This window comes from Eubalaena glacialis, chromosome 12, assembly GCF_028564815.1.
Source record: "Eubalaena glacialis isolate mEubGla1 chromosome 12, mEubGla1.1.hap2.+ XY, whole genome shotgun sequence".
NCBI lineage: Eukaryota > Metazoa > Chordata > Mammalia > Artiodactyla > Balaenidae > Eubalaena > Eubalaena glacialis.
In genome coordinates, this window is record NC_083727.1 from 40,465,609 (window position 1) to 40,485,220 (window position 19,612).

The 19,612-nt window shown below is 39.2% G+C and overlaps 1 protein-coding gene across 1 annotated transcript; it reads right to left on the reverse strand.

Moving 5' to 3' along the window:
* Positions 1–9,168: 9,168 nt before the first annotated feature.
* Positions 9,169–10,405, reverse strand: LOC133102498 (TNF receptor-associated factor 1-like). Its single transcript, XM_061207484.1, is given in 3 exon segments — positions 9,169–10,037; positions 10,040–10,333; positions 10,336–10,405. Coding segments are annotated over 3 exon segments (1,233 nt in total).
* Between the last annotated feature and the right edge of the window lie 9,207 nt (positions 10,406–19,612).

Below are 19,612 nucleotides of genomic sequence, written 5' to 3' on the forward strand. Positions count from 1 at the left end.
AATCTTTTTGTTTTTCAAAGACTTTCCCAATAAACGAACAATAGAGACTAGAGTTTTCACACAATCATTTTGGCTGTTAGAAGTGAACAAACACAATAGCTGTTTTGTCATAAATTAACATTTATGTCATTTAAGAGCCTTTGGTGGAGATTTGAAGAAAATGAAAAAAAAAATAGAGGGGCAATGATCTAATTTTATTGTTCTTCATTTTCTTCAAGCCAAATTGCAGAAATCCCTCTGTTCATTTAGGGGGAGAACAAGAGAAAAGGAGATGAATATCTCTTTGAAAATGTTTTTCTAGTACAAATTTCAGAAATATCTCCAAACACTATCTTATAGAGGCACAGACTTTCTCAGATTCCCTACACTGACTTAAATGTTAGGATTGGTTATTCCCAAAGCATGCTTTTGGCATACAAAAAAAACAATTAACTCCTTCAGTAAATTACAACCTAATTATTATAGTAAAGAGTTTTTGGGCTTCATAAGTCTGGAGACTAAGTGAGGTTGTGATGCAACTCCGCTTAGAAGTGTTACGGAACATATTCCCCTAGTCTGAACAAAGCCCAGTTGCAATGCCTTCCCGCTCAACACTGGTCCTAGATAAAAGAAGCCACCAACCTGCAGTGAGAGGAAATAAGTCATCATTACTCTGTCTAAAATTAAAGTACCTATTCCTGCTTTACAGTTTATCAGATGTTTGGTCCGGAAGCTGATTGTTTTAAAAGTCTGTCTAAACATAGTATATTTCCTAAAGGAATGTTAGCAAACTAAACACTTGCTTCAAGTTACAACTTCATAATTTTATTAACATAGCTAAGAGAAATGAGTGAACAGACATGATGCTAGTCAGTATACATATATCCCAGGAAAGCAAAACTCATGCCAGAATATAATTTATGCTTTTTACTGTAAATTATTAATTATCAGCTACAACAAAGATTTACCTAGTGCTAAATTTTTGGAATTGAAAAACATTAACCTTTCAATTGTGCACATAAAGTCATTAACTGCCCTTTTTTCTAGTTCCTGATGAAATTATTTATATAGCAGTGAACAAGAACGAATGAATTTGATCAAACAAATAAATATCAGAGCCCTGTCCCCTATCACTTCTTACACATACTTGTGGTTTGGTTTTCTACTGAAGAACAACTTTTAGTGATGGAAACTTGTGTAAGCCACAGTATTTATTTTTTCAAGATTGTTTTTATGCTGTAAATTGAGAAGAAATCCATTTTTCTGGATTGAAGTTTTTGCCTTTGCTCTAATTTTTTTTTTTAAGTTCCCCATACTTTCTGCCTCTTCCTGAATAAAGAATAATTATTCTGCTGAAATTTATATTCAGCACATGAGTAAAACATCTTTTGAAGAAGCTCAAAATAACAAAGGAAATACTGAAGGGGTAATGGCTCTGACTCCTACAGTTATTTAGACTTATGAAGCAAATTAAATAGATCGATGTGTGTGGTAAGGGATCTTAAGATACTTTTAATGAAATAGAGATTAGCCGATCCAGCAGGTAAACACACCATTCTGGAGTGTGTTTTGGTAAACTGGAGAAGGATTTTAATAATGTAGGTCAGTAAAGCACCATTTAGTTCTTTGGAGTTACTTTAAGTAACTGATTTTTTCAAAACATCAATTGTGCAATGCCACTGAGTCATTTAGGAAATTATGAGCCTGAATCCTATAAGATGCCACCAGGTCCAATAAATATTATGCTTTTCTTCTTCATCTCTTTCAACACATCTGCACGTCTTCTTGGTTTGCAGGTCATCCAGCTGACATATGAGTAAGCATTGCTAATCCTATAATAATTGATTGATTTGTTTTGATTTTAGTTTTCTTATAATTGATTTTAGTTTTCTTCTTTTCACTTAATAATCCATGCAGAATTTTGGTCTTTTGTTTATTCTGGTTTACTATATGATCTGATGAGACAATGCTCATACAACTTACAATTTGAGTGTTGCCTTTCATTCAATTAGCCTAGCTGTTAAAATAAGCTACAAGTAGCTGCAAGAGTCACTGTAGTCAGAAGACTATCTTTTTCTTAGAAAGGTATTAAATAGTTTATGGTATGACCTTTGAAGTGTCATCAATAGTTGGCAAGAACAATATAAATGATATCATATACATTTTTAAATGTTTAAAATTTATTAGGACTAATGTTTTACTGTGAGAAAAAGAACCCAAAATGTTAGACAAAAAAGAATAAAATATCTATAGAAATGTTAACGTATCATTTTTAATCTATTTTTTATTGAAGTAGAGTTGATTTACACATAATTCTTAAACCACTTGGAAAATTCATGTGAGTAGTCTATGTCTGAACTCTTTTTTTTTTTTTAATTAACTAGATTTAAGTTGAGTTATAAACAACTAACTGTTTTTTGAGCTAAAAAAACAGCTCAGGAAGCTCAGTTTTAATATGCTTCGTTTTCTTTGATTCATTAATCATAATGTTGGTATTTGATACTAGGCTCTAAGGCCTTCATCTAGACTTCAGAAATATTACTAATAGGCAAAAGGCTCATTCTTACACATGCCAGTAGGTCATCAATGCAGAAAGCAATTATTAAATACCTGTTGTATGTGCTGCGCGAATGCCTTGGAAATTGGGTACAAAGGAAGTAAAAGACACTGCTCTGTCTTGGAAGAATTTCTAAACTTTTTGGCATAGAAGAATGAGTGGCTTTCATTGCCTCTTCTTCCTCTGACGATTTCTTAAATGCAGCTCACATTTTCTTCTCTTTTGCTCCGTATCTTCCACGGGTATCAGTAACTTTTCCCAGCAAGTCTAAGACCCAGGGCTCCAACATACCACACGTAAGGTAATGTGTCCAAAATCTTTATTTTTTGTACCCCAAATTTATTCAAGCTTCAGGGTTGTGTTTCCCTTTGCCTTCTGAATAAATCCATGTTTGTGTCCCACAAGCTCTTGAAGAGATGCAAGTTGATGTATCGTCTCTACACATGCCAACCTGTTTCTTCTACTTGCCTTAAGTCTGTTAGTGGCTCACAAAACCAGGAAATCTGGAGTCCTTCTCACTCATATCACATGACTAAGATCTATCTAGTCTCCCTCCCTTCCTATTTCGAGTTCCAGGGACCTATAGCAGATTTCATCAACTTGCATTTAAATGACCGGGGTAGCCTAGCTGGTCTCCCTGCCTCTAGTATCTCCCTTCTTCCTCTTACCTAAACACAGCATCTGAGTTATTTTTCTAAAATTCAGATATGATCACTAATGTAACTCCCATGATTAAAAGCTTTTTATGGCTCCCATGTGCCTGCATAACAAATTTCAAAATCTTTATCTTGTTATAAAGCCTCTCTCCTGCTTAGCAACAGTTTGTACTTCCAACCACTTCCCTGTTTTCTCTTTTCCCACAAGCTATACCTGTTTCTGCTACAGTATCTCAATTTTTGGAGCACATTAGAATTATCTGTGGAGCTTTATAAAATGCAAATGGCAGGACTCCTGAACCAAAATCTTTTTAGCAGAGCTTGGGAATCATTCATGCTCACTATTAATCTGTCCTGGAATACTCTCTTGGGGGTTAGCCCCTACCCTTCTTGTTCTTTTAGCAAAATTTCCACTTATCCTTTAACATCTTGCTCCAGTAATTTTTATTCAATATCTTTTCTGTCCAACACACAGAAAAGAAGTCACTCCTTAGTCATTGTGCCCATGAGACTTTAAATATTATTCAAGTACATAGATTTATAAATTATTTGTGTTAAAACTATATCCCTCATCTCCCTTCCTGTTTTATGATTCCCCACAGTATTTATCATCTGACATATTGTGTATTTTACTTATTTATTCCTTTATGTCTGTTTCCGCCCTCTAGTGTGTATGCTCTGTTGCACAGATATTTTTCCAATTCTCTAATAAAAGAAAAATATCAAACAAAAAAATTGTTTTTTTTTAATTGAGGTATAGTTGATTTATACTATTATATTAGTTTCAGGTGTACAACATGGTGGTTTAAAATTCCCTGTGCTGTACACTGTATCCTTGTAGCTTATTTTATACATAGTAGTTTGTACCTCTTATACAAAAAAAAAAAGTCTAAAGAATTGTACAATGAACCCTCTTCTACTCATCACTTAGAGTTGATGATTGTTAACATATTTTAATTATTTGCTTTACCTATCTGGAAAAAGATGCAAATAAGCACTTAAAATTTTTATAAAATAAATACAGATAGTACCCTCTAATTATAGGCAATTATCTCACAAATATACCACTTGATCACAAAGGAGAACTCATGAAAGATTTTAAAAGGATCAATTTGAAAAAATTCCTGAATTGTGTGATAGCAAGTTGTATACATCCTGACACTTCTCTTCTAAATATGTCAGCAAGCATATCTTAAGCATAAAGTATTTTATATAACCACAGTAATTATCACATCTAGAAAATTAATAATAATACCCTCATATTGGCTAATATCTAATCCATTATAAAATTTCCTTGATTTTTAGTAGTTAGGATTTCTGGGTTTTTTTTTTTTAACTTTTTATTTTATATTGGAGTATAGTTGATTAACAATGTTGTGTTAGTTTCAGGTGTACCGCAAAGTGATTCAGTTACACATATACATGTATCTATTCTTTTCCCGATTAGGTTATTAGAGAATATTGAGCAGGAGGAGTTCTGTATGTTTTCTTCACTGCTGTATCCCCAACAGCCCAAATGATGACTGGCATATAGTAAACCCTTAATTAATAATTTTTAAATGGATAAATTTGTACCCCTGATTAAACTGAGGTTTTTGAAGGCAGAAGCTTTGTATTATTCACTTTTTTTAATCCTAAGTCCCTAACATGGTACCTGGAGCATGGTTGGAGCTTCATTAAGTGTTTGTACAATTTAATTGAAAAGAAGGGCACATTGCATAAATTATAGCTTTGAGACTTGAAGTGACATAGAATTAAGGCACAATCAGAGAGAAAATAATTCAGGAAAAACAAAGAAAGCTAATGTGTTTGAAGAGGAGAGTTTGGATCCAAGTCTTAAAGGAAATGGTGTCTCTCAGCATGGCACAGAAGAAATCTCTTTTCCGCACATACAGATAATTTTTTCTGACCTTAGGGAGTTATCTCACAAACATAAGATCTTGATCACAAAGGAAAACCTGTGAGAGATAAAGAAGGCTCAATTTCTGTCACCACTGTTGAAGAAATCTACTCAAGACCATGCCATAAGATGAAGAAATAACTCTCATCTTCAGTAGATGAGAGATGGCAACACTTTCAGAATATTTTGTATCAGACCATAAAGCATAACATGAAATTAAAATATACTGTCAATTTTGGTTTTGTTTCCTTAATGGATTTCTTCATAATATTCAGTTACCTGTTTGCTTTTCTGTCTGCTATTATAGACTTTGCCCTGAACTCAGAGGCAAGAAATCTAGGCTCTAGCTCTGGTCCTGTCTGCAGAAAGCTGAATAACCTTCTGTCACCACTGTTCTGGGTCTTGTTTTCTTCTTCTTTAAAATAAAGAAGCTTGGACTCCCCCGGTAGTCCAGTGGTTAGGACTCTGTGCTTCCACTGCAGGGGGTGCAGGTTCGATCCCTGGTCGGGGAAATAAGATCCCGCATGCTGCACAGCGCGGCCAAAAAACTTACATAAATAAAATAAAATAAAATAGGGACTTCCCTGGGCTTCCCTGGTGGCGCAGTGGTTGAGAGTCTGCCTGCCAATGCAGGGGACACGGGTTCGAGCCCTAGTCTGGGGGGAGCCCACATGCCGCGGAGCAACTAGGCCCGTGAGCCACAATTACTGAGCCTGCGCGTCTGGAACCTGTGCTCCGCAACAAGAGAGGCCGCGATAGTGAGAGGCCTGCGCACCACGATGAAGAGTGGCCCCCACTTGCCACAACTAGAGAAAGCCCTCGCACAGAAACGAAGACCCAACACAGCCACAAATAAATAAATAAATAAATTTTTTTTTAAAAAAGCAACAACATTTAAAAAAAAAAAAAATAGGGACTTCCCTGGTGGTGCAGTGGTTAAGAATCCGCCTGCCAATGCAGGGGACACGGGTTCGAGCCCTGGTCCGGGGAGATCCCACATGCCGCAGGGCAACTAAGCCCTTGTGCCACAACTACTGAAGCCCTCGAGCCTAGATCTCGTGCTCCACAACAAGAGAAGCCACCGCAGTGTGAAGCCTGTGCACCGCAACAAAGAGTAGCCCCCGCTAGTCGCAACTAGAGAAAGCCTGAGTGCAGCAACGAAGAACCAAGGCAGCCATAAATAAATAAATAAATTTACTTTTTAAAAAATTAATAAATTAAATTAAGAAGCTAAATTAGAATGAGTAGTTTATAAACTGTTCGAAATAGAACTCTTTTTATACTTTGTTTTGTGATTCATATTGTCAAAATTCAAAACATAAAGATATAAGTGAAAAGTCTCACCCCATCCTGACCCTCAACAATTGATTCCCTACCCTGACAACACTAAGATTCCCAGGTTCGTGTATGTCTTTTTCGAAATATTCTAAGTATAAATACGAAATGTATTTATGAAACAAGTATATGGATATATATTATATGAAATAAATATAAAATATATGTGCATATTTTTTAATGAAAATGGTGCATATATTGTTCACACTATTCTGAGCCCTGCATTTAACACTTACTGATATATCCTGGAAATCCTGTCAGTATGTAGATTATCCTACTTCTTTCACAGCTGCATGATAGTTTGTTGTATGGATGTACTATCACTTATTTAACCAGCCCCCTATTGGTAGACATTTAAGTTGTTTCAATTTTTATAATTACAGAAAATACTTCAATGAATAAATTTGTATATAAATCACTTACACAAGTGTATTTGTAGGAAAGAGCCCCAGAAGTGAAATAGCTGGATCAAAGAATATGTGCATTTGTAATTTTTATAGATTTCACCAAATAGAAGCCCTGCCAATTTACATTCTCAGTAGCAATGTATAAGAAAGTACAAGAGCTAATGTTTCCTCATACTTATGTCCATAGAGTATATCATGAAATATTCCATATTTGAAATTTGGTAAATAAAACATGACATCCCAGTGTCATGTTAATTTTCATTTCATTTATAATAAGTGAGCTGAGTCTCTACACACACATGCATATGAAATTTTTGTTTTCTTTTATAAGCCATGTGTTCCTATCCTTTGAGTATGTTTCTGTCAGGATGCTGTTAGCTTTCAAATTATTTTATTATAGGAGCTTTTTATATACTAAGAAAAATTAAAACTCTGGGTTTCAAATTTTTTTTCTAGATTGTAATTGTCTTTAGACTTTGTGTATAGTGGGTCCTATCATACTCAAATTTATCAGTATATCTTTTAATATCTTCTTGGTAATATGTCACACTTATAAAGGCCTTCTTCACCCCAAGACTATTTTGAAAACTCTCCCATAATTTCTTCTATAGTAAAGTTTCACATAATTCATACAAAAATCTTATCTTGGATGTAATGTAATTAGCAAATGGTTCCCATTTTCACTAGGTCCCCATTTTCAAATTCCCAGTTAAGTATGGGTTGAGGCACAAAGTGGTTGTCAAAGCTGGGAAGGGAATACCAGGCAATTCTGTTTATGAAAGTATTCTCTGCTCCTCATCCCCCCAGCAAGAGCCAACAAAATGGATACCTTGTATTCTCCAGAGTCCTGGAATGGCTGCTGCCAACTATAGACCAAGAATGTCTATGGACAAGAATTCATGCAGACTTCACACTTTACATCAGTACCAATTCTTGATGTTTCATAGCTTGAAAGAAAGAAAGAAGCTGTAACTTAACAGCAAAACCCCATCATAAAGAAAGATATCAAAATTCAATTGTTTAAAATGAGGGATTATATTACTGTGAGGTTAATGAAATGACCAAAACAGTAGCAAGCCAGTGTAACCAGTGGGCCAAATTCTGTGCTAACCAGCTGTGCTACCCATACTCATTCTTGACTGACGCTTTATACTCTCATGGCAGTTGTTTATGTCCTCTTAAATATCGATGGGAAGCTTTTGGTGACATCTTTTTTTTTTTTTTTAATTCTTTCTTTGGTTTTATACATATAAAAGGACAACATCTGCAGGTGGCTCAGCAGTCCTGATCTGTCAACTAGAGATGTGGTTACCTTGGTTCATCTGGTGACATGGGATTCTGGAAATGGCTGAGGGTGGGGCCCCTAGGCAGGCAGCGTGGAGAGTCTGTAACCCTCTCCTTCTCCACACTCCTTCCAGCTGCCTCTGGGTGCTAGGGACCTGGTTTCACCTGGAGGAGGTAGAGGGGCGCTCAGCTGGGGGACGTGCAGGACGCAGGGCCTCTGCGTGGCTCTGCATGGAAGGCAAGCGGACTGCCGGGCCCAGGGTGGCAGGTGCTGTGCGGGCCAGCTCAGCCCACCTGGTGGTACTGAAGGTGAGTCAGGAAACTGGAGGGCATTGGGCTCCTGAATGTTTCCAGACCCTCTGCAGCACTAGGCCTCATCTGGCCCAGGAGGCCTAGAGTCAGAGACTTTCTGGGCTGGAAGGAACCTTGAAAGTCTTCAAAACCACCCCTCCCCCCATTTGATGCCCTCCCCCCAGCATAGCCCCCTGGTTTTGCTTGTTCACCTCCAGTGCTGGGGAACTTGGTCCAGGCTGGGACAGATTGAATTCACATTGGCACCCTGTCACTTCCACCCCTTGGTCCTGGTTCTGATCCCAAGCAGGACGAGAGCAAGCTCACTCTCCATGGCGGCCTGCAGAGGTCTTCCCATCCCCAAAGGTTCTTTGCTGAGGTCTCACATCTCCAGCTCACCATCCACGCCCCAGCCTGGTCCCCACACCCTCCCCATCTTGGCCGGAGTCCATCTCAACATTCAGGGCCGGGGTGGCTCTCAGGGCTCCAGTGCTGCATGGTCAGTGCAGGGGGATCAGTCCTGCACCACTGGCTTTGGGACCCTCTGCCTTTGCGGGCCCAGTCCAAGGTCCTGCCACACTAAGCTGATGGTTAGCCACTGTCAGTCTGTCCGCTCGGCTCACACCATGCCAGCCCTGGCCCATCATTGTGCCTTGGGATCTTGGGCACCAAGGGCAAGGCCTCAGTCATCTTGCTGAACCCCCGTCTGAGAAGGGGCTCCCTCAGGACCCGGGTGCGGCTTGCTCGGCCCCTCCCACCCTAAGCGTTTGTCTCCACGATGCACTTGAGGAACATGGTGTCGTCCTTCACGTAGGCATGCTTGGGCGACTGCAGCTTGTCGAGGGGGAAGAAGAGCGGGCAGCCGCTGGCCACATTGGTTTCGCTCTGGGGCCGCTGGAAGGATGCTGAGTTCAGGTCGGGCCGGAAGGCGTCGATGGAGTGCTCACAATTGTTCTGGTCGAGCAGCATGAAAGTGACCTTGTTCCGGAAAGGCCACGGCAGCAGAGCATCATACTCCCCTCTCATGATCACGATGAAGAGGGACAGGTGGGTCCTCTTCCCCGTCCCGTCCCCATTCAGGTAGAGCCACAGGCACAACTTGTATCCGTACTTGGCAGTGTAGAAAGCCGGGGAGAAGAGGCTGACGGTCCTGCCGCAGGCCGACTCGTGGCACCGCCTGGTGGCACTGGTGACCTTCCATAGCAAGGTGCCGTCGTAGGAGGCCCCTTCCATGAGGCGGAAGCTCTGCTCCAGCTTGCCCAGGGCCTGGTCTTTCTGGGCCGGGGTCTGCTGCAGCTCCACCACCCTCCGTTCCAAGCTCAGGATGTGCTCATGGTCCGGCTGGCTCTGGTGGATGCAGGCGGCCAGGGCCAGGTGGGAGGGCTCCACCTCCTTGTTGCGGACGGTGACAACACTCTCAAACACGCACAGCTTCCCCTCCAGCTCAGGCAGGTGCTTCTCCTTCGTGAAGTGCTGCAGGGCCCGCTCCTCCCGGCTCTCGGAGTAGGGGGCCCGGTAGCAGTCCGCCTCTAGATCCCCAGCCGCCTCCACAGGCCCCTGAAGCTGCAGGTCTGACAGATTCCGCTCCAGGGCCACGGGCCCAGACCCCAGGCCAGAGCCCACCTGGGCTTCACGAACCCCAACAGGAGGTTCGGGTGGGTGGCCTGGGAGGTGACCTCATGCTCCTGCATGAACTTTGGGCTCCCCTTGAAGGAGCAGCCAACACCGGCAGAGGGGCACCCCACTCCGGCCTCAGCCACCTCGGTGTGATCCTGCTCCTGAGACAGAAGGCTTCCTGGCCTCTTGGATGGGGAGTCGTCCCCTTTGCATTTGGGACAGATCCGATCCTCGCCATTCCTCACGTTCTCAGAGAGACAGACGGCGCAGCACAGGGGCCTGGGCTCTGGTGGGTCCTGGCAGACGGTGGGGGGCACCCAAAAGGGAACTCGTTCTCATTGGGGGCCAGCCGGGGGCTGCTGGCTGAGCCAGAGGCCATCTCGGGGCCCCAGGCTGGCTGGTGGGGGGCCCCTGCTCAAGCTCCTCTGGGGAGGGGGCCTGCTGCACGGAGTCTGTGCTGGGAGAAGAGGTGAGTTCTGGCCAGGCCACTCTCTCTGATGAGCAGGAGTCTGATGATTTTACCTTCTCGCTGGCTTGTGTGGTTCAACGTCACAGCAGGGATGAGACAGGAATTACCCTTTGTGGTGAAAAAAATCCCCTGGATGGTGACTGCAGGCTCTAGGAGTGGCCAGTCATTCTTTTGAGCAAGAGGGAGGAGGAGAGCAAGTCAGAGAGAAAAAAGAACCGTGTCACGGACTTTCAGGAACCACAGTTAGAGTTTCCCCTGTCGGAGGACCTCAGGCTGCCGCTGGCTTCCTCCACCTCCTCCCCGGGGAGGAGAAGTTCCATTTTGGATATGTGAAGTTTGACATCCCCATTAGCCACGCAAATGGAGGTTTTCAGTAGGCAATTTGGTACACAAGTCTAAAGTTCAGAAGAGAGGTCTGGGCTAAAGACATAAACTTGGGAGACTTATGGCATATACATAGAGTTTAGATCCACAAGACTGGTTGAGATCACTAAGGGAGGGAATGCATATGGAGAAGAAGAAAAAGAACTAAACTCTGTGGCACTTCAACATCGAAAGTTCAGGCAGAAAAGGACAAACCAGTAAGAGGAAACCAAGAAGCAGCAACCAGTGGCATGGGAGGAAAACCAGGAGAGCGTGGTGTCCTCCAAGCCAAGAGAAAAAAGTGTATTGAGAAGGAAGAGGTCTTAACTCTGCCAAATGCAGCTGACATGTTAAGTAAAATGTGTCCCGAGCACTGACCATACATGCATTTAGCAGCATGAATGTTACTGGTGACCAGAGCAAGGATGGATGGCATGATGGGGGCAAAATCTTGATGGGAAGGAGTTTAGGAGGTAGAAACAGACAGCGAGCAACAACAATTATTTCAAAGAAGCAGATACAAGTATTACATCTGTTTTACAAAGGCCGAAAGAGGGTTTGTACTTGCCCAAGTGCACATACCAGTATCCAGTACAGCTGGGACCTAAAACCAGATTTGCTTGAATTCAGAATCTATCCTATACAGTCTGGGATCTGCCCTGTTCACAGATACAATAATTTAGTGAAGGGAGAAACATGAACTAAAAATAACCATTGATCTCTCGTCTTCTGTGTTTTTCTACCAAGAATTCAGACTAGTGTTCTTACGGTCTTCCACAGCATAAAATCCCCTCTCACTTTCAAGTGCCATCCTCTGTGTGGTCTTGTTGTTACCTCACTTGTGTAAGCATTATCCTCACTCATCTGACACTCTTCTCTTAAAAAAACAAAAAAACACTTCTCTTGTTTACCTCTATGTCCAATTATCACATTCAACTCTTTCCAGATCTCTGTATCTATATGTTATTTCCCATTTACCTAGGAATCAATGTCCTTCAGTCCATTTCCTCTCCCAGTAGATTCTGTCTGTAAGATCTATAATAAATCCACTACTGATTCTGGCTGAGAGGTTAACATGCCTCATATAGTCAGAAAATAGAGTGAAGAATCTTTGTGTTCATGTATTGGTATATGGTTGAGGGTGGAGGAAGTGGCAGACAAGGAACAAACAAAGCTGGAGATAAAACTCCAGAGTAACCTAGATTTCTAGTAACATCCTTAGCAGTGTTGACAGAGAACGAATCCAAGGGTGGAAAAAAGCAATATGGTCCACAGCATGACAAAGAGAGGAATTGGAAAATAGAGTTTCATACCAAAAAGCTGGCAGAACACAAGAAGTGGGGGAGGGAGGGAGTCATAACCATAGACTTGGGCCAGTCAGATGGCAGGGAAGATAGTGAGAATTAGCCCAGGAGCACAGATGACTTGGCATGAAGTGCCCTGCTCTTACTTCTCTCCTCATGGCCCGCCTTCAAGTGCCTTGTTTGTTCTACTAAGTATTACCAAAACTCCTCCTTATACTGGAAATATTCATAGTCATAGTGACAAGCTCAGTATAAACAGAACCTCTATTTTACAATGCACTCTGTTCTGGGTCACTGGAAACACTGATTTCTTCACAGGTGCTACTAACCTTTATGAATATGACAGTCCTAGTCATGATATACATCTTTGCAACAAGCTGGTCTGTTCGTGATGGATTTATACGTTTTTCAACCTGTTTTTGCGTACACTGATCTTTTCTATGTGTATTGTCAGCCTTTTCTCAATGAAAGCCCATGACTCACGATCTGTGTCTCTGAGTCATGCTCTGAAGTTAGGTGAGTTAGCCTTAATTTGGTTCTTTCCACTTATCAGTGTAAGCCTCGCCTCCTGGAGAACTTTGTTTTGTTTTCCTTCCTAGCACTTGGAACTCCCTCAATTGGTAGTTGATAACTTCCACAAGTATGCATTTTACATGAAGGAGTGAAAGTTGGCTCAATGACAGGCAAGAAGAATAAAGCAAATTGGCACTGAATAGAAACTGTGTTGTGAAAGACATTAATATTGAGGAAAGCAGAGATTTTGTAGATAAAGTTTCTTGTTTGCTTCATTGTAAACCAATTGACTTCACTCTCTAACTGTAGGTCACAAAAGAAGATGACAACCCTGGAGAACTTGATAGATATGGGAGGGGGAGATGAGAGGGAGACGTCTTGTCCATTCATGTATCTGAGATTAAATTATTGTACCAGAAAGGGAGGAGTGGATTAAATAAGAGAGTAACATGCAAGCACCAAGTGTTTCTATCATAGCCTGATGCCCCAGAAGAAAAATAGTCTGAACTTATAACTTCATTTTATATCCTGACATTGTCTGTTATTTAAAAAGCCTTATGAACTAATAGCATCTGAGAACCTGAGAAATGTGCCTAGAACTGAACTATCTGGTCAGGAAACACGTAGACAATGGTCTGAGTAATTCATTTATATGTTAGAACAGATCGGAGAACTTATTTAATTGTCAAAGTGTTTAGAAGGAGAATCTTGAAAGTGTACCTAACATTTCTTTTCTTTTCTTTTTTGCTCTACTACTTAAACTTCACTAATTTACTGTGGTCATTTTTTCAGCAAAGAAAGCTTAATTTTTTGCTAATTTTTCACATGGATTTTTCAGACTTTTAAGTAAAGAATTCTTTACATCCTAGGAATTTTTCAGACTCATTCATAATAGTTTTAAACATGGTTAACACTTTATTACTCATTCTCAATGGGTAATATAAAATTAATTTTTATTTGATGTTGTAACATATTATGTTTCTTTTCCAAAAAACTCATCTACTTTTGGTCTATAACAAGATATTAATAAAATGAGAAGGCCAAGTGTTATTTAGCATCCAGGATAAAGCCAGTCTGTGGTCCCATACTTTTTATATATTACAGACATGACTAATTCAGAAGTGGATTGTTCTTGAATAGGTATATATTATGTTCCATTTTAACAAAAATAGATCTTTGTTCCTTCTTCCCTTTACTTTTCCTCTGAAAAATATTCATGGAGTCTCAGCTATTGTCCAGGCGCTGTGATAGATGTCATAGATAGAGCTGTAAACTAGCAAAACAGACATATTTCTTGCTCTCATGGACCTTACATCTAGGGAGATGGCCAATTACTGAAGAAATCCTTATACAGTCCCAGTGGTCAGCACTATATAGACAAGTATAAGGAAATATATATTAATCTGTGCATCATGCTTCCCTGGGGAAAGGAACTAAAGTACAAGAAACATTAAGCTAGATGTAAGGGAGGAGATTTGGGAGGCAGGTACATTCCAGGCTGGAGCTTGGTATAGTGGTCAGGATCGGATCATGAACAAGCATGATTTTTCAATCTTTCCCCTGAACCCAAACCTGGAGATGCCACAAAGTTAAAAAAGAATTTTGAGGGATCCCAGAATCTACAACAAAGACTGTGAAAAGTCCTTGGAGACCAGAAGGTGGGTCAGGTCCCACAGAACCTAGAGGAAATGTTTCTAGTTCTATACTTTCCTCTCTTCACCTTTCACTGGCCGGCTCAGTGCCTCCTCTGCCCTACTGGGTTCATGGGAGTGGACAGAAAACCGAAGTTCCAGTCAAGCACCTGCAACAGGTGGCAGTTCATCTGGGCACCACTGGCCCCAAGTTAGGGAGGAAGAATAGACTAACTGCCTAGTGCAGAAGGACTGAGTGGCTTTCCATCACCAAGCCCCTACTGGGTAACTACAAGGAGAGACAGCCCTCAGAAAAAAAGCAGTGTTTGGCACAGGTTGAGGGTGGGCAGCTTACAAAATGCAATACCAGATGCTCTTCTCCTTTTGTGGTCACCCTCCAACACACATTATCTTTACCAAGAGATGTATCAGCTCGGATCTGAGTTGTCATCTCTCCCTTCAGTACACATCACCAGCAAGAAAGATGGCAGTTCCACTAATATGAGCACAAAGGAAAAAATAAACAGACATCTGAGGAGTACAAGTGCAAGCTCTATGAAAGAGTCAACCTATCCATGAGAAAGCAAAATTACTGGACCAGATTAAAATACACAAAATATCCCTATCAAGAATAAAGAGAGAATATTTTAAACATCAAACAGTTTAAAAGATCTCACTAGAGCTACTAAGCAGGAAAAAATTAATATTGAAATAAAGGACTTAATTTCTTAGGGAGATTGAGAAAAAATACCAAAAAATATTTCTGAAAAGTTTGCAAGTGACTCTTCTTATTAATGAGACTCTTAAACAAAAAGAAACAGATTTTTTTCTATTTGATCATTGACTACATATTAAAAAGTTCCTCAAGCCTTTCTTTAGGACTCATTCTTTAGCAGAAAGAAAACAAACAGATGACTCTCGGCAAAAGAAAATTGTTTTTTCATAAATAACACAAATAATGTATAAATATATACTTACTAAATAAAGTTCAACACAGAAGTATGTAGAGGAAAAAGTGAAAGTCTCTCTTCAACATCACTCTCAACTGTTTGCTTTTCTTTTTCTAACATAAATAGGATAATACCGTGTTATTCTGTAACTTGCTTTTTTCGTGTAAAATATATTTTTAATATATATAATATATATGTATTTCCATGTCAGTACTTATAACTCATCTCTTCTTTTTTAAATTATTTGTCTTGATTTTCTACTTTATTTTAAAAGCGATTATATATGTTCATTATAAAAAATCAAACAACACACAAATGTATATAGAGAAAAGTCAAAATCCCCTTTCATCTATCAACCCCTTATCCTTTTATCCATTTACATACACACATGAAAAATAATATGTATTTATATATATTATATTATTTATTTGTTTGTTTCCAGAATTCAAACACTGAAAAGAGAAAAATACGCTTCCACTCAGATGCGTAATGAGAAAAGAATACATTGGTTTCCATTCCACACCAGTACATACATGTAAGCTCTTCTGTTACAGTTTGGCTATGAATGGAATCAGGTTATATATATGACCGCCACAGTTTATTTGCTCACTGGATAATATTTCTTGGCAACCATCTCTGGTTAGCATGTGGAACTAAATTATTGTATTGATGAATGGGAATTCTAGGTTTTACCATTCCAGCCCAGATAGCGTCTAGGTCTTTTAACAGAACTATTTGGAATGCTATTAGATTGAACCTAATTCTAAAGATAAAACCACATGTTTGCTATAACGATTTTTCTGTATAAAAAGTGATAATACACAAACATCTGTCTGGAACAAACAGTAGCAAACTATATACAGTATTTGAATTTTCCTTTCATTAAGCTTATGGAGTTTAGTAATATCACAGATGCATTCCATCCGCCGGGCAGCTCTTGGCCTTTCCAAAATTGTACTTGAAAAACTGGAATGAGTTATGATGAAATATCAAGTAATTATTAGTCTAAATAATTTTCTACAAAAAATTGGAAAGGCATATTTAGGGGGATTGTACAAACACAAAGGAAACAGATAGGGTAACTTTTTAATTTTAGTAATCACTGCAGTTCAGAAGTAGTCTTCTCATTTCTTCTTATTGTTTTCAGTGAAATAGTTCTGCTTTTCTTTTGTAGTTTATGTCTCTGGTTTAGTTTAACTAGGTTAATAATAACTTACTGGTTGGTAGTAAAAAAAATACTATTTTTCTAAAATTTTTACTATTAAACTCATGAAATTTTATAGAGTCACTGGAAAAATCTAGAGATATAAAATTATTTCCATTTGGTTCTTCAAACACAGGTCTGTATTCTTCTTTTTAATATTGGGCATTAGGCAAGTTAACATTTTTATTAGACTTATTAAACTCATTTTAAAAAATCAAAAATTTTACAGAGAATCTCTTTCAATTACTATTTTTCTTCAGTTACTTTATATTTGAAGCTATGAGAACAAAGAGAAAAAAATGAAACAAAATATAAAATATGAAGACAGAGAAATAAAGAGTTTCATATGCAGTTCAGTGTGAATGGTAACCAGTAAAAGACAAGAAATACTGCTTCCAACTTACAAATGATTAAATAAACAGTAGTTAAATTAATCAAAGCTTCATGTTGCCATTATTCAAAACAAAATAATTATCCCTCCCTCTTGGTTCCAACTGGTTATTTTTGTGTAGTTTCTGCTGCTAAATCTGGATTCTTGTGGAGAAGGAATATCTTATTGCCTTTAGTCTCCCCACAGTAAGACACACAGGGCACCTTGTTAGTGCTCAACACAGTACTTGAATTAATAAAGCAGGACATTCGTAGTTTTTTCTGAACATTATCTTCAAGTTGGGGCAAGAAAATGAACACAATTTTATTTTAAAATGTTTCTCCTTGGAGTAGTAAAAACGTGTGTGATTCCTCTAATCTTTTTTGCATATCATGTCCAAGTTGACATAAATTCATTCTCATCCTGCCATTGGAGACACCAATGTCTCTGTTTTAGGATCTAAAAAAACAAAAAACCCTGACAGTCGAACTCTAACTTGACTCCTTTATGTCAAGCATCAAGCTTGCCTTTGGAATATTGCATAATTATAGTAATAACCTACAAAAAAATCACTTTACATTTTATAAGACTTTATGGTATAAAGCATTTTCATGTATATTATTTTATTTAATCTTCATAACAACATTGTAGCATCATTGCTGTTAAACTATATGAAAATCTTGGAAATAAGGTAGAAGGTTGATTACATGTGCTTTCAATGTCACACTGGAGCATTGTTTAATAGATTCACCTAAGAATTATTGAAATCTCTAGAACAATGAACTTTTCTTTCACATACTCCTTATTATCAATCAGAGTCCAAACTCTATAATGTTACATTTTACCTTGTGGATTTTGTCTGCTAGAGATGCAAATAATTTATGTCTGGTTGAAATTATAACCAAAGGATATGGTTTTATTGCTCTTTAAGATGTTATCCAAGTTTGTATTTAACCGAGAAATCTAACATTTTTTGTTCAGTGCATAGCAATGCTCAGTTCCTCAACTGCCTTTTGTAGCAGTTTACCATCCTGCTTCCTTAATTGAGGAAATAAATAAATCTTTGACATATATTTACTCTTTATTTGTATAATACCCATGTTCTTGAAAAAGTATTCTTTGATATCATCACACTCATTCTCAATTAGCTTCCTGTATATCAATCATGAAGAAAGAAACACAGTGGAGCTATTTTATGCAAAAGTGAAATAGGGACACATTAAAATGGTCCAGCTATAATGATCACTTGAATCAGTGTGTCCAAATTATTAATTCTTAGAAGACAGCTATTCATAGGTCACAAAGTTCTATAAAAACCAAAAATGAAACTATCCAGCATTTGCCTATGGGAAACACACAAACAGTACCAGACTCTACTAAAATGAAAGTTGAGGGTGGAGTCAGGGAGACATGAATAATGCCAACCATACAGAGCCATCATTTCATTTTTCTCATACAAGTTTAAAATGAAACACATGTGATGTGTGGGTACTTCAAGATAAAGGCAAAGAAATGACTAACCATTTATGAAACAGAGACATAAACAAATTGTCATCAAATTAAGAGCAAAAGCCAGCTCTGGTGTGAACAAGGTCACTTCAAGAAGTACCTTTATTCTGCTTTTAGCTGTTGTCTTTTGCGCTAACTAGAGAAGTTTGTGTGTTTTATTTTTAAGACTCCATAAATTTCTTTTTATCAGTGAGGAAAACCAATCTAAGAAACCCTTCAGCAAGTCCCCTTACATCTCTTTGGCCAGAACTGGATTATATGTTAATTCCTAAAACAATATCTGCAATGGATTATCTTCTATCAGTTGTGATTCAACATTTGGAGCTGGAGCTTGGAGCCACCACTCCTCAAGGATAGAACTGTGCAAAGGAAAGTAGGTATCTAAACAAAATTAGAGTTCGACTTGAAAGGAGAAAAAAAGAGAATGGCTGTTGAGTAGGCATCCAATGGCCTCACCTTAAGATAGCCCTTATTCTTTTTATTTCAGCTGTCCAGCCACTGCTAAGTCACTCAAGGCTGGACCCTCCATCGAAGCTTAGATAATATGAGCTCCTCTCTAGGATCTTTGAACTCAGAACCAGAGAGTGAAATTGCTTGATATTATAGATAGTGTCCATAAAAAAAAAATCCAACTGGAAAGGTGAAGAGGGAGAGTCTTGGCAACAACTCGTTGGTGGTTGTCCCTCAAATCCTCATGCAACTTTCCCCTTCCCATGGTTCAACAATATGACACAATAAATGCTTCTTTGTCAAAGCTAGTTTGCTTGAGGCTAATGCCACTTGAACCCAAAGAGGTCTTGAGTAATAAAGCAGTGCCTCTGGTGATCTTCTCTGCTCCTTTGTAGTACCCATTTCCCCTCTTCACTTAAAACAGTACCCTGTGGTGAGAGTTGATTTTCTCACTCCACTCTCAGCTCTGGGGATGGGCCCTGATTGTTCCTAGCTAATAAGTACTTCTCATTCCTTTGGCCATATTTCAGATTGGCTCAGAGAGAAGCCTATGACTCTTAGCTGATGTGAGTCAGATTCAGGACTTCTGCTCAACTTTGGGAGCAGAAAGATTTCCAGGGTCATGACTTGACCTCTGGTCAAGCCAGCCCTAAGCCAACTCCACTGTCTCGGTTTGAATCTCAGTCCTTCACTGTGCTTCAGTTTCTGCATCTCTAAAATGGATATATGCTACTATCTTCAAAGAGTCTTTGTGAGTATTAATGAATTAATTCATGCAAAACAATTAGACCAGTGCCTGACACATACTCAGTGTTCAATAAAT